At 41.2% G+C, this 16,570-nt stretch overlaps 1 protein-coding gene across 4 annotated transcripts in view; it reads right to left on the minus strand.

The window, feature by feature from the left end:
• DCLK2 (doublecortin like kinase 2) overlaps positions 1–14,918 on the minus strand; it is an 86,119-nt gene extending 71,201 nt beyond the window's left edge. For all 4 annotated transcript variants that reach the window (XR_005265228.2, XR_005265227.2, XM_038178020.2 and 1 more), the window contains exons 1-2: positions 14,014–14,918; positions 688–1,022 (exon numbers count right to left, since the gene is read on the minus strand). Coding sequence is in view for 2 of the 4 variants with exons in the window: in XM_038178020.2 (XP_038033948.1) it covers positions 688–1,022; positions 14,014–14,434 (756 nt within the window). In the remaining 2 variants the exon portion in view is untranslated. The remainder of the gene's footprint in view (positions 1–687; positions 1,023–14,013) is intronic.
• Positions 14,919–16,570: the final 1,652 nt, after the last annotated feature.

The raw sequence follows: 16,570 nt of genomic DNA on the forward strand, positions 1-16,570 counted from the left end.
GATCAACAGCCAATGTATTACTGACACTTCTATCCGGTGCAGCACAATATTCTTCTCTCCTTTGCATTTGTGTTACAATAAAAGACCTACTTTAACATTAATCCTGACAGCATGTTTTTGCAGGGGTAAACTAGAAGTAAAACCAAATTTCAAAGACATGAACGCTACCTCTGAGATACTAATTTCACATAAAATTATTGACCTTCGACCATCTCGGTTAGTATCTCCAGGATGACATTCCAATACCTTTGTTTCTTAAATACCAGTCTGTGGAAATGAAAGGGAAGGGGACAGCAGTATTTTTTTTTATATACCACTCAGCACCTCATAGTAGTCTGAAAATATGACTGCTTTTGAAAACACACGTGTATTTTAACAATTTACTTTCAAATGTTTCAAACTGTATTACTGAACATAATCAAAAAGCACTTGGTTTAGCATATGAACAGGTTTTGTTTTTTTCTTTTACTTAACCTGGTAAACTTCTGCAGTATAGACAATCTTAATTTTATTTTTTTAAGATGTTCATATCTGAATAGAAATTTCAAGAGTTGCAGTTTACTTAATTTTCCTTATTCAGAAGGAAGTAACACACATACAGTAACAAGAATTAAAGCTATAAAATCAAAGAAGCTTATTTAGATTAACTCATAATTATTGGATGTTCACAGCAATTTATTCTCCTACCTGCTTTCCATCCAGCGTACAGAGTCTCTTGACTACACCCGAATCTAACTTAATGGCTTCTGTGATGTCAGTCAAGACTTGTTCGAAGGAGTGAGCAGTCTTCTTATTCAGCAGAATTCTCACAGCTTTTCGTGGTTTTACTCCACTCCTAATAACAGTCACCAATTTGGGTTTAATGAAATCTTTACTCTCCTTCACTTCACTCTTTGTGGATGTCAAAGATGTCAAGGATCGAGTAGATCCAGTCCTTATGTTCACACACCAGTTTGGATTGACATTCTTGGTATAATCAACTTTGCGATATGGTTCATTGGATGCACATACATAACTTTCACCTGAAAAAAAGATGACATTTTCTTAATTAAAGAGGTTTTGCAGCTATTTTTGCCAATTTACAGCAATAATAAATTTGTCAGAAGCAGTGGCTTTCCTGCATTTCAACTGGAGGTCATTTTAACTAAAGGACAGTAAATTAGAAGAACTCTGTCCAAACAATAATCTCAGACAGTGGTGTCAACAGGTTTCAAAAGACTTCTGGTTAAATAATAAGATGCAGTAAAGGATAACAAAGAGGTTGACAATATTCCCCATTTCTTTTGGATCATAATTTCTGACTGCTAAGTCATTTTGCAAGTGATTAAATTATTTGAGCTCACAAGACATGACATTAAGGTTATTCTCGTACAGCAAACATGTGGGTCCTTCCCTATATGTTCCTCAAATACATACTTAAACATGTGTACATACACACACACACGCGCGCGCACCTGTTTAATAACAAGTTATTTTAAAAGTAGCAAGTTTTAAGAGAACAAAATTCAAGCATCTCAATGTCCTTGTCCTGAAAGACACATCTGTCTACCAGCAGTATGTATATACTGCCTTTCTACCAAAGATACACTGTTGAAATGTAGTCACTGCAACATTTTTACACCAACAGCACCTGCTGAGGCCACAAGACTACAGGACTAAGCGCAGACTTCCCCATTTTGATTTATTTCCTGGTTCAAAGCCTGCATCATTGCTACTATCACCTGAATAGGAAGAAAGGATGTGAGAGAAAAACATCAACAAAACACAGAACATGTTATTTATTACAGACTAGTAATACATACCCTTGCATCGAATTACCTAAAGAGAAACAACCAGGATGCAGATCTAAGGAGTCTTCTTACTACTTTTCTCCATCTCCTAACATAACACAAGGCTAGAGACTCTCCAGCTTTCTGAAGTGGAAGGTTTTCTTTCCAAACTGCCATTTCTTGTTTAGTACAACCCTTTCAATATCTGCCAGCAATATGCAGACCATGACAAAGAACACCTTTAATTCTGAATGTTTTTTTTTTTTTTTTTTTTTTTTTTTAACCTACACATTTAGGGGTTCACACAATGACTTCTAAAGACTTTCTCAAAGAGGCAGAGCGTCACTACAAGGCTGGAAGCACCGAATGATATGAACTTTCCACACTGGCCAGCACATCCTGCCTCTAGGCAGAAAAGCTAACTGTTGCTTAAAAACCTTATGCTTTTCTGAGAATAAAGCTTTGTGCTGAAGATTGCTGCTGAAATAAAACAACCTATAACATACTGCAACAAACATCCTATATATACACTGCAAAAGGAGCAAAGAGTGCTAACATCTGTTGGACACTACTGTAAAAGGTATAAAATGTACACCTATGTCTAGTTATACACTAATGGACTTTTAAGCAGTGCTTTTACTTTCAGGTCTGTTGTTTGGAGAGCTGATCTTTCTTAAAAGCTGTATAAGAGCAAGATAGCAAACTACTTTCAGACCCCTTAAGAATTACTGTAGTCTGAAAGATGTTTTCAGGCTCCTTTTTTCCCATACCAATTACTGCTGTCTAATTTATCAAGTGTTTAGACCTTCTTGAAAGTTTGTTTGCTGTATTTGAAAGAAAACAATGAAGTTGTTGTTCACTCAATGAATGAAGTTAAGTCAAGTTAACAAATGATTCTGTTCAAGAAAGTTTGGCAGCCAGTTCTGCTTCCACAAGCATCTGGGATGGTTCCCCTCTATGGTACAAGGAAACAATTTGGTGTGAGGTTTCACTGGTGCCACTGTCTTGCCTGTTTCCTTCGTCTTCACACATCCCCACCATTCCTCCTCCTATTCAAAGATACAGACAGACTCCTTCTCTTCTCCCCAGAAATGAGAAAGAAAAATAAATAAATAAATAAGCTGCTTTCAGCCCACAAGCTCCTTGAATGGAATATCCATATACCCATGCACCTGCATACTCACACCGGCGCTGCCCTACAGGTGGTGGGTGAACACAAAAAAAACAACAAAAACACCAATGCACAGCTCAGGAAAAAGTGTGGTGGCCTAGAAACTTACATTGCCACAGAACCACATAGTAAGTTGCAACAAGTCTGTAAGCAATCCAATTTAATCACTCTGGTTTTGAGCAAGACACTGGATTAGACGACCTCCAGAGGTCTCTTCCAAACTGCATTACCCTACCGTTCTAAATAGGTGGAGAGCTTCTTCCAGCAGCCTGAGCTTCCAAGAGACATTTCTCTACTCTGTCAGATGACACCAAGTTAGGTGCGTGTGTCGATCTGCTCGAGGGTAGGAAGGCTCTGCAGGAGGATCTGGATAGGCTGCACCGATGGGCTGAGGTCAACTGCATGAAGTTTAACAAGGCCAAGTGCCGGGTCCTGCACCTGGGGCACAATAACCCCAAGCAGAGCTACAGGCTGGGAGATGAGTGGTTGGAGAGCTGCCAGGCAGAGAAGGACCTGGGAGTGATGGTGGACAGTCGGCTGAATATGAGCCAGCAGTGTGCTCAGGTGGCCAAGAAGGCCAACGGCATCCTGGCTTGTATCAGAAACAGCGTGACCAGCAGGGCTAGGGAGGTGATCGTCCCCCTGTACTCGGCTCTGGTGAGGCCGCACCTCGAGTACTGTGTTCAGTTTTGGGCCCCTCGCTACAAGAAGGACATCGAGGTGCTTGAGCGGGTCCAAAGAAGGGCGACGAAGCTGGTGAGGGGCCTGGAGAACAAGTCCTACGAGGAGCGGCTGAGGGAGCTGGGCTTGTTCAGCCTGGAGAAGAGGAGGCTCAGGGGCGACCTTATCGCTCTCTACAGATACCTTAAAGGAGGCTGTAGAGAGGTGGGGGTTGGCCTGTTCTCCCACGTGCCTGGTGACAGGACAAGGGGGAACGGGCTAAAGTTGCGCCAGGGGAGTTTTAGGTTAGATGTTAGGAAGAATTTCTTTACTGAAAGGGTTGTGAAGCATTGGAACAGGCTGCCCAGGGAGGTGGTGGAGTCACCATCCCTGGAAGTCTTCAAAAGACGTTTAGATGTAGAGCTTAGGGATATGGTTTAGTGGGGACTGTTCTTGTTAGGTTAGAGGTTGGACTCGATGATCTTGAGGTCTCTTCCAACCTAGAAATTCTGTGATTCTGTGTGATTCTGTCCTGTTAGTGTGAAATAGCACTACATCCCTACAACCGCTAAGATTCAAAAGATTCCTGATTATTTTCAGAATAATTTCTAATGAGCCATGAAGCTGTCTAGCTCTAAACACGGTGCTGCCAAATAAGAAGTATCTCAAAGAAGCTGGTGGTTCTGATTCATGCCAATAGACTTATTAACATTATAACTGCTACGGAGTTACACAGACAACAGATGCAGTATGCCTTTGTTTTCCTTTAAGTCCCAAGATTTAATTTTTACAGACATCTATTTTTACTTTAAAGTCACTTAACAGGAACAGCCTCTTCACTGTTGCTGATGTAGAATCAAGATGCAAGTTGAGAACAGGATACCAGATTCTGAGTGACAGTATATATTGAATAATAAAAGAAAGCCTCAGAAATCATTTTATTCTCCTCTCTGTGACTAGTTTTTTGTGTGATACAGAACCCTCAGGATATGTTTTTCCAATGTTATATGCTGAACTTTTTGTGGATACATCTAGCAAGTGGCTTTGGGTTGTTTTGTGTTTGTTTGTTGCTGGTTTTTTTTGTGTGTGCGCACCTGCAGATTTTTAAGATATTTAAGAATGCTAATTATTATTTCCTCATACAAAAAAAAAAAAAAGGTACCTTATGTACCTAGTATTATGTACCTTATTCAAGATATATAATACTAGGTATTCAACTTTGGATTGTCCCCATCTCACTGATGTATAAAGAAATGAGAATATCCTGTGCATGAAGATATCTTTCTAAACACAGAAAGTGCCTCTAGCATCAATATTAGTTTTCAAATAAGCTTCAATACATGAAGTCACCTATTAAGTCAGAGTAACCTCTGAAGTACTGAAGTACTGTAGAGCAGTGCATAAGGAGTTAAAGTGTAGCAATCAGTACCACAAAATACCTCAAAGCTCACCACCATTGAGAATGTTCAGAAACAAATCCTTTCAAACTAGAAAAGGATGAATATCCTCCACCATTCAAAAAAAAAATAAATCAAAAACACAAAACAAGGTACCTAACACCCAACAAATAAGCAGTTATTATTAGAACAGGAAAGCAGTAACAGCCTTTTCCTGTAACACCCTGATTCAAAATAACACTCTGCACTTTCATCTCAGCAATCACCATGTATTGAAGGCTAAAAACAAAACAAAACAAACAAAACCAAGAAATGCTTTCAAGATAATTCACATTTAAACCTCAGAGCTGAAGCTTAGATTAACAATGCTGGAAAACAAAATGATGAGTATTCAGAAACAGGATCTCCAACTCAAACTGTTATACGCAACTCGTAGAGGTAGAGAACAAGGAGACTCTCTGCTAGATTCACCAGAGAGGAACCTCAACAGCGTATTCTAATGTTGTCTTTTACAGACACACATATCCTAATAGAGTATCTTCCTAATGCTGTCACCGAACATGACCTACAACCTGTCAAATCATATTTCAACTCTCCTTTGAAAAGCAGAAATTCTTCTTTTATAAGATCTTCAGTCAGGACAGACTAAAAAAGATCTGTATTTATTTACAATAGTAGCGTAAAAACATCCTCGTTCCTACCGGTTCCTTTGCCTGAAGCATGTTTAAAATGAAATTTCCTGATGATCTGAACTTCAATACCCATTTATTACGGATTTCTTATTTCTTATACATTAAGCAGGTGTCTTAGTTTCCTTCTTTAGATGAGAAAAAAAGAAAGTGCTTTTAATTAAAAATAATGCAACACCTTAATAGAATTAATTTCAGATAACTCCTTTCAGCTGCATTTAACCAAACCTCAATAGGAAGTACAAACTGTGTTAGTTTCTCAAAAAGCATATCTGGCAAAAACAGTTTCCCATAACTGGCAGATAGGGGAACAGACTAACTACTTGAGAATTGCAATGACCAATCTGTCATTTGTTATGTCTTTTAAATTCCATCCTTGCTTTCTTATATCAGTCATAAAAACTAAAATTAGTAACACAGGTTTTTACATGGAAAAGAAGTTTTACTATTACACCTGCAAGGCAGGCACATATGGCAGGATTAGAGAACACGCGAGAGGAAAACACATGAACTGAGTGACTTGCTTTGTTTGGAATTTAAAAGAGAAAGGATGTTTAGATACTAACTTCAGTAGAATAAAAATCTTCTAATGATTTCACCACAACCAGGACCTCAGCCATAGTTTCTAAGTTCTACTGAGAACCTTGCAAAGTAGCCAGAAAACCACCATAAATAGAACATAATTAAGAAACCACTTGTTACACGCTGCACGAAGACTGATTTTCTAGGAATGGCCCACTCTAGGAATTACCATTGATTTTGTTGGGTTAACACAGTATCCAACTGATTATTCAACAGAATAAAATATTTAAGGAAGAAAAAAAAATGGCAGGGGTAAGCTAAATCACAGCTATAAAGCTCACTATAGGAAACTTTCCTAGAGAACGGTATATTCAGAAAGCAAGCCTAAGAAAATCACCTCTTGATGAACAAGCATTAATTTTAGAACATTGTGCTATTAAATTGTTATTTTAGCCACCCTTCCAAGTACAAAATGTATTTGCATGTCTACTGGCAAGAAGCTCCACGTCATTTGTAAAAATGTCTCACATTATATTTTTTAGATAGAGAAACCTGCAATTGTAATGTTGCCTACGGTATTTGTCTACTGCTTTAACATACGACCTGATTTTAAATCTGCTTGGAATTAATTTCAGTATAACTACACACTTCAGATAATCTTCACATGCTCCCAGAAAATCAGTATTTGTTAAGCTGTAAAATACAGCACTGTTTTTTTGTTCATTTTTGGTTTGTTTTATTTAAACCAAATTGATTTCAAACATTGTTAAAAACGTAACAAATAAATTTACAGTTCAAATCATATATACAAGCGAGTTTGCTGTTTCAGTAACTGCCTTAAGTGAGACTTTCATGCCTCTAACCTAAATATGTATCACCTCAATTACTAAAACAATCTTTTCTGAAGCTTCAGTGGCATTTTGAGCAAACTGTAGCTTTTAAAGTAATTTGCACGTCAACTTTCTAGGTCTGCAAGATTTAGCTCCACACACAGGAATAAACAATATTTCAAATATTTTTATTACTGACTTGGATACAGTCACATTTATGGTTTGAAAGCCCACTTCCCATTTGAAACCATCTTGAAATATTTTAAAGCTAATGCATACTAACCTTAACTGGCACCTGCTCGTAGCAATTGCACTACTTGAAATAAATAGCACCTCTTTGACTTACAACATTAACAGGAAACAGTCAGGACCCTTGTTTTTCAACCAGATTATAAAGTTAGTCACCAGTATTAAAGAGGTGTTTGAAGGTAAAAATGTAAAATATGGACTAATGAAGTAGAAAGATCTATTAAGCAATATATACACGTGTATTTTTTCTTTTTTAAAGAAAAAAGGCAAGAATCAAATACACAGGTTACAGCTGGGGCTTTGAACCCAGCCAAACCACTCTACAGCAGACTGCAGAGCAGTTTTGGCAGAGGCATGAAACCTCCTTTTACATTGGCATCATAATTTCAGCAGAGCATATGTGCCACCCATCCAACGCTTCATGACAGTACCCCGAGCAAGCTAAAAGTGTCACTTCTTCAATGAAGAAATCCTGCTACCACCAAAAATTCCTCAAATGGGGCATATGCTAACTCTAAAGGAATAACATCTGCTGACATTTTGAGTCACAATATGATCAACAAATGGATTAAGTTTACTTCTGACTCTGTATCTTATTAACACTAAAAAAAAATAAATAAAAAAATAGATAGACATGAAATATTACCTCTGAGCAAGGAAATACTACCTGCCTCTTCGTAATTTACCTGCACTGCTTTAGTAACCAGGTGGACTGCTATTCAAGAAGCAAGACCGACACGTGTGCAGCATGTTTAAGTCCACGGTAGAAGGATTCCAGTTTCAGAGTGGACAGACTAAACATAATATTCACCATTCCCCCACCGCAGGAAAGACAGATGACTAACAGAGAAAATGGATTAAAAGAGAAAACAAGACTATATTGGTCAATCCAACTGACAAACAGCCATAAACCATTATTTGCCTAAATACTGTTTTGCCTACTTAAAATCTTGTCCAGGAAAGTTTTCTTTTGCCATCTGCTTCTTCCACACTGTTATTCACAGGAAAGTTATCCAGCTCCTTTCAAAACATAAATGCAGGGATGAAGGAGTTAGAGTGTAAGTGAAATCTCCAAAATTCAGCCATGCAATTTTAGGTATGGATAGAAAAAGAGAGATGTATCTCGTCTTTTTTGGATCACAAGTGTACATCACTTACAAAAAATGTACAGTTTTGAGGAAACACAGCTGCCTTACAGCTTGAGGTTCTTCATGGCACAAGTTTTATGAGTTGAAGCCAACTTCAAGACATTTTAAAATATAGCCTAGAAACATTCAGACATACTGTCTTTAAAAACAGCGTCTGCTAATGAATGACTTGCAGATATTTCATTTTCTTTAGCATTAGACTAACAAAACAAAAAAGTGCATACACCATTTAGTGGGGATTGTAAGGAAGAACAAGATTTTCTGGTTAGCATTTTGCAAGGTGTGAACAAGAACTATTGTCTTCTGAGAATCACATAAAGGATTGTGTTAAATGACACACTGCAGAACAGAAAATGGTATAGCTGACAGGTAAAAATATCTCTACAAAAACAAAACAAAACAAAAAAACAGCATTGTTCTTCATGTTTTTAAAACATGTTCCATTTTGGAGCACATAGGACAGGGCAGGTTTCTGAGTACTCTTCATATAACCATCCCTCATCATCTTTTGGTGGAGCTCATTAATTTCAAGAGTGCCAAAAGTTGCTTGTTCAGTATAATGCAACAGTTATTAGGACAACTAACTTTGCAACTTAAGGATCACAGCAGAGCACCCTTTTTGTATTCTGTGACACAAACCTGAGCAGGTTTCCAGAATAATGTATTTATGGCATGTATAAAAGGCCTGATCTAAAAATAAAACCTTCCCTTTTATGAAGGATTAGACTTTATTTAGATCTTTCTTTGCTTCCTTTCTCTCAAAGGACTTCCTTCCTCATCAACCTCTTACAATCCCTTTACTTTCATGTCACCTCCATTAATCCTGTATGGGTCACCAGCATTCCTCATCTAGAGCATTTACGTTCCCCATGAACCGTTTAAAACCTGGGATGATGGCAAGAATTGTAGCAGATGACTAGCTGCTCCTAGTTCTCTTTTGACTTTAGTTAGTCAAGAGGTTCAGATGACAGCTTCCTACAAGCTTCCTCTGAATCACAGAGCGGTTGAGGTTGGAAGGGACCTCTGGTCCAACCCCTCACCTCAAGCTTTCTGAAAAGATGTCAGAAGACAGTTAAGGGCACTTGGTACCAACCCTAATATCATGTGCTTCCTCTACAGTAAGCAACTCTTCTCAGGTAGGTTACACTTCTCCCCTCCCTGAAACTAGGATATGCACAGTGGTGGGACTATTTGATTTTGTTTGGATGCAACAATTACATCAATATTTCACATCCACACCCCATTGCTCCAGGACTAGGGAACTACAGTGCTTTGAACATATAGTCTGAAACATGAACGCTTTAATTTTTTTAATCCTTTTATCCTTCCTTTTTACCCTTCTTTGTTAAACCTGCTACAGTTTTTCTGCCTTTGTTTAAAGTGTCATAGCTTTTGTCTTTAGCACAGGAAGGCAATCATATCTTTTGCAACAAGCAAAATTACAAACTGCCTAATTGCTGTTACCATCTGCTTGCCCTGACAAGAGGAAATATATTCTTTACCTAATATAACAGTGTACTGAATAGAATCTCAGGTACTTACATAGGATTTTTAATTTTTATGTAACAATTTGTTACTACATATTGCATTTTATGTAATATACAGTGAAATGATAATGATCTCAGGCAGAAGGTACTTGGATTGTTCCATGGTTGGTTTCAAAACATTCTTTGACCCTGGGGCAGAGCCCATTTCCTTAAGGCAGCTCCTGCCCCATGCTGCACATCCTAGCCACGTATAAGGACTGCCTTGCTCTTAAACTTTTTCCATCTCTCCCCAAAGACTTTCTTACAGGTGCATGCTGACTCCAGCTGTGCAGACAAAACTACCAACATTTCAGAAGGACTGTATCAATTAAGCATTGTGAAGAAACAAACACTCTTTAGCAGTGCTTCCTTCCTAAGGAACTAGAAAAAGTCCCTATCACATAACAAATCGTGACTTTTCTTTTCCAGAAAGGAATCTATGGTTGCGTTCCTCTCCCAAAACCCAACAAAACCTCCCAGCTTTGCAGCAGATCTTAACAACCAGGAGACTCCACGTTTTTCACCTCAAGACAATCAAACCATAGGACAGCAAGACAGGGCACGACTGCTATCAATGTAAAACAGAAACTTCAGCACTGAAGAACTGCACAGTTCTTTCTACTACCACTGTGTTATGTTTTAGACAGCTTACATTTTTAAAGAAAACAGAAGGATTTAGACAAATACTTAATTAGCTGATTTTGGTATAGAATAGAAATGAACTATTATTCCATTACTGTTATCGAAGACATAAAATTGTGCAAGCAAACTACTACCCAAAAGTGAAGTATGCAATGTCAGACAGTGGAGTTGCATAACAAAACTAGAAGACATTCATAATATTCCCAAACCCCATCCCCTCTCTGAATCAGAAAGAGCATCAGAAGCCAACACTGAAGTTCTTCACTCATCCCATTCTAAGAAAGCAATAGAAAGATGTCAAACACATGATCCATAATGTTCATTGATGTACAAGGGGCTAGAAACATAAATGAAATTTGCCTAAGACTGGACCAACAGAACATGTTTTTTTTTTGCCTGTTAGATCCAGTTAAGAAAAGCAGTATGATTAAAATGAAGCTTGTTAGTTTTCAATAAAAATATGACCAGATCACATTTATTACTGTGACTCAATCTGTAATATTTGAAATCTACAATACATCTGTGCATTAGATATTTTTCCTTTTAGAATGGTAAACAGTAAAACAGACTGCCAAATACACCCAAATCCCCAAAAACACGCATCAGTGACTCAATTCAGCCAGTCTGGACTATTACAATATAGAATCTGATACTGCCAACTTTTGTATCTGAGACAGACACTAACCTGATAAACAGCTAACAGACCTTAAAGAGCTGCCTGCAGAGGCACATCAGTGGCCAAGCACACATGTAGGCTCAAGTTGGGGAAGTTTAATACTGATCTTGTTGGCTTGGTAAGGGTGGCCAAGGCCTCACCTTTTGCTCTCTTCAAAGAGCTACCATCAATAAACCTGAACTGCTGTGATTCCATGTACCCTTGCAGTAGCACTAATGATTTATAAGCAAACTAGCCAGATAATTAGGCATTGTGTCAAGTAGCCATGTTTGGTCTGGTGTTCAGCCTGTAGCTGGCATGTGTAACAACACTTTAACATTCCCTTTCTTTCTGAAAATTAAAAAGCAATACAACAAAACACCATTCAAAACTGTTTCTGGTATTGCAGTTCAAGAGTTTGCATATTACCAATCTTCAATTACTTGTTAAAGAGCAAACATTCAAGCTTGATGTGCTGCAAAAAAGTGAACTGTAAAAAAGAAGAAGCAAGCAAGGAAGAAACAAACAAACAACTCACCCTCTTCCAGGATCTCAAGAACAAAAAACAGCTGGCAAAGAATTCAGAGAATTTCAAGGAATGATGGATTCCCTGTTTGTTTGCTTTCTTCCCATCACTGTATTTGGCGATTAGACTTACACTGGTAAAGTTTTTTGGGATGATAATCGGAGCACATACTAATCCAATTATAATGCTACAGGATTTTCTTAAGATTCCTGAGAGTTATGTTGGTCATGGATAGATGACTAAGTAATTAGGACTCTTTTTTTCCCTTTTATTTTACACAGAAAGCATGTAAGTGGCATTTCAGTTGTGACATTTGCTTTGCTTTATTCTTCCAGTGAAAAACAATGACAAAGGTCACTCTTTCAATGTATTTGAGAGACAGGAAGTCAGTTTCTGCTTTCAGTTATTAACTTAAATAGAGTTGTGAGACTATAAACTGCATTTACACATCTGTCTAGCAAGTCACTGCCTTTTTTTTTTTAAAGCCACAAAAACTTAAGAAGCATTCCTTCTGCAACATTTTATAAGTTGCCCCAAGTTATCATTAGTTTATTCAAGTTTTACTTCATCTCATTTTCCTACCATCCTCACACCAGCTTCTTCCTAAAGCTGGTTTTTCTTCTTTCTAAAACCACTGGAATCATGGAATAGTTTTCTGGTTGATTTCACATTTATTTTACCACCACAGAGTCAGTATCTTACTCTGCAATCATTTCATGTTTTCTCTGTATTGACTGCCTTATACATATATATAGTTATATATATAGAGAGAGAGAGTTATATATATAGTTATATATATATATATAACTGTTATATACATAGTTATATATATGAGTTATATATATAGTTATATATATATATATATAACTGCCTTATATTGGATCAGGGGACAGGGAAAGTCCTCAGGCATTGTCACCACCATGAAGTGCACTTTTCTTTTCTTTTTTTTGAGTTGGACCTTCTTGATGAAGCACATGCCAAAGCCTCTCCCCTTTTGCATCATCTGGCATTGCTCGTCAACAAATTAAAGATCTGCAAATCAGCTACACCTGGCATATAGGCCCACTGGCTGGAAGACTGCAGTATACATGAGATACCTGAGGAGAAACATCAAGTGCAAATTGCTTATGGGCCTTACAGTCTGCACAACAGGACCAACACATTTTAAAAGATAATTTGTATAATGCTGAATTTAAATTCTATTTTAAAATATCACAAGAGAGCACAAGAGAAGTTGCCTTAGCTAGAACATGCATGTATCTACTGGAAACTTGGCTTGTTGGGTACATGTGCCTGCAGAAGCCAAGCAAACCTATACGCCTACTTTGAGGTATCTTGTCCCACTCCCAGATATGGCGCCCCAAATACACCTGAAGTATTTTACTGCTTCAAACTTAAAAGGAGCTGTGGATTAAAATGGAAGCCACACAACAGGCTTGCAAACACTGTAAATTAAGCTGGAAAAAACAAAACAAAACAAAAAAACAATTCTTATCTGCTCCTTGTCCACGTAATTCTCATTGCATACAAAGAAGAGGTGTACGTTTCACTCTGAAGTAGCACTACTGGCCCCATTTGGAAAGTAGTCAAGTGCTGCTCTATTCACACTTGCAAGGTCTATGTAATCGCTGCAGCTAACTTCCATTATCAAAAAACACCGAGGGCCAACTCCAAAAAGCATCTGATTCTTTAAAATGCTGTTGGAAGTCAGAAAAGGTAGCTAATTCCCTTTAAGAACAGACTCTGCTCACGTTTGAAAATGGGACTTCACACCAGCTTGTTTTAGCAAGTGGGAGGGTATAAACATCCCTTTTCACAGCACAGGGGCTTTCTGTGGGAAAGCTTAAGCCACCGTGAGGCATCAGTGACAGCGTAGTAACAGCTAGGGAACTAAATTAACACGCTTCTCTCTCCCACAAACGGCGATGACTGCAAGGCAGCCAAGAACTTCCCTGCGGATCTTGGAGACGAGAAGCGTGCCCGCTGCCTACCCACCACCACAGCCAGCCCCCCACGCGTGCCCCTGGGTCCCACTGAGGACACGAGGCCTGCCCCTGCCTCAGGGCCCCCTCAGCCCACCAATTTCACCAAGAGGACCCCCTCAGCCCCCCAATCTCACCAAGGGGACCCCCTCAGCTTCTCTGAATGCCCGCAGCCCACCGGGCCCCATGCCACCTCTCAGGGGGCCTCGCCACAGCAGGGCAGGCCCACCAGCCACAGCCCCCTCACCTTCCAGCAGCTCGTCCAGGCTGGTGAGCTTCTTGCTGCCGTCGATGGTGTAGATGGTGCGGACACCCTGGGGCAGGTTGACGTTGTCCGACAGGGAGCGGGTGAGCTCGGCCAGGAGGGCGTCGAAGGAGCGGAAGCGGTCGGGGGAGATGGCGTAGACCAAGCCCTTGAAGTACTTGTCCCCATTGCGGTAGAAGCGGGCTTTGCGGGCTTTCTTCTCCGAGCTCAGCGCCTGCAGGGTGCGTGTCCGGTAGAGGCTGCAGTGGGCGCTGTGCGCGGGGCTGGGGATCAGCCCGTTACCCCGCGGCCCCCCGCCCGAGCCCGAGCCCGTGCCCGAGCCGCCGCGGCGGGGCCCGGCGCGCTGCTGCCTCTTGTCCCGCTCCTCGAAGTGCTCCAGCTCGATGCTGCGGCTGCTCGCCATCGGGCTGCCGAGCCCCGCCGGGCCCCGCGCTCGCAAGGGCTCCGGCCGCCTAATTCAGCATCCCCCGCCGGCAGGGCTGCGGCCACCTGCCCCGCAGTCGCTGGCTCCGCCGCTCGCCGCCGCCGCTCCCCTGGCACACAAAAGCATCCCTCACGCCTCGGCTCGGCGCCTCCCGGCGAACAGCGGCGGCGGCGGGGAGGGAGGGAGCGAGCGCACGGCGGGGGGCGGGCGGCTCGGGGGAGCCCCGCGGCCGCGCCTCCGCGCCGTGCCCATACAATGCGGAGGATGCCGGGCGCGCTGCTCCCCGCCTCGCTCAGCCCCTTCCCTACCGGGGAGAGCCGAGGCGTAGGGGGGGGGTTGACCGGGCCGCTCCCGGCCCTGCCACCGGCCGCCAGACAGCGCGGGGAGCGCCCGGGTCCTCCCCGGGCAAGGGCGCTGCTCGCTCCCGCCGCGCACCGAGAGCAGCTGCCGGCCGCGGCCCCGGCGGGAGGAGCGAGCGGCGGCCCCGCTGCCTGCCGCCGCCGGGCCCTAGCGCCGGGCTGCCCGGCACGGCACCGGGGCTGCCCCCGAGCGGGGCGTGGGTGATGAAGCCGGTCGGGCACCTTACTGGGTCACTAGGCTGAGGCTGCAGGCTGCTGTCTTTTCTGTGCGGGCCTCCCGCAGTGTGTGAGCTCCGCATCCCTGTGGGTTTTAGTAATAGGACTAGAAGGTTGAACCAGGTTGGAAATGAGGAGGCATTTCTTCTCAGAAAGAGCAGTCAGGCACTGGAATGGGTTGCCCAGGGAGGTGGTGGAGTCGCCGTCCCTGGGGGTGTTCAAGGAGAAGTTGGACCTGGCGCTTAGGGACATGGTTTAGTGGGTGACATTGGTGGTAGGCGGATGGTTGGACCAGGTGATCTTGGAGGTCTTTTCCAACCCTAATGATTCTGTGATTCTCTTCTTTTGGTTGTGGATACCACCATGGCCTCCACTTACCTACCCGCCAGGTTTCCTGCTCTCTTAGAGGAACCAAATCAGCAGTAGCCCAGTGATAACCTCCTAAAATGGCTTTAGTTCAGTTTCCCCACACGGCTTTTAAATGTTCCCTATGTTGCTCAAGTCAAATTTACTGTAGGTAAAAATGGCCTACAGATGCATCGAAATGGATGCAGGTTCAACTTTTATAAATAATTTCATTTCATTTTCAACAAATACTAAACATATTTTCTTGTCTTGACGTAATGTGTATTTGAAAACAAAAGGTGCTTACAACTACATACAAGTTTTCACTTTTTTTTTCAAGTGTTTCTCTTTCTTTGAGAAATTGCAGTTTTGGTACCTCATTACAGGCGGTCCCAAAGTCTGCTCTTTTGTCCAGGTCCCATAAAAACCTTTGTACATTCTTTATACCACTAACTCAGTGTCAAAAGGAGGTACTCAGTTTGATTCTATGTGTTGCAAGTGTAGGTTCTGCACGTGGAGCTTTTCTATACAAAAAATAAATTGGGAACTGAAAGACATACAGGAGAGGTTTATGAAAGTCCTTTTCACACTTAGGACAGAACTTTGTTCAGTAGAGAGAGACGTTCCACAAAGCTTAGATATGGTTTTGTGTCTGTGCATAGTGGAAAAGACAAAAGATTGCTTACCTGTTTGGTTTTGTTTTAGTAGTTTTGGAAAATAACTTGCCATGCTTCCTATGGATGTATTATCTTTCACTTCTCATATATTGAAGTATTACTTCAATACACTATCTCACCATTATTGCTGGAATTATTACAGAGTGGATTGAATATCTAGCTACAGTGTTCCTAAAGACAATACAAGGAAAATGTCAGCAAATCTCACTTTTTCTTTAAGTATCAACTTCTGTGATGCCTGGAAAGTTCCACAAGCAAAGGGAATTGATGAACCGCAGATCTAGATTATCCCCTTGTGGTAGAACCAACAGAAGGAACTGAAGTAATTTTGTTACAGATAGGGCTCAGACTACTGAAAGCAGAAATACAGACCATGCCTAGAAACTACAAGAGTCAGTGAAAACTTCCTAGACTGCTTCTGATGTGTGGTTTGTAGTTCTGTTTTCACGAAAAGTTAGAAAGTTCAAACTCATCTGGCTAACTGCTCCAAAGTGGATTGGTGTCAGCTGTGAGGCTGC

This window comes from Anas platyrhynchos, chromosome 4 (assembly GCF_047663525.1).
Source record: "Anas platyrhynchos isolate ZD024472 breed Pekin duck chromosome 4, IASCAAS_PekinDuck_T2T, whole genome shotgun sequence".
In the NCBI taxonomy this organism is placed as follows: Eukaryota; Metazoa; Chordata; class Aves; order Anseriformes; family Anatidae; genus Anas; species Anas platyrhynchos.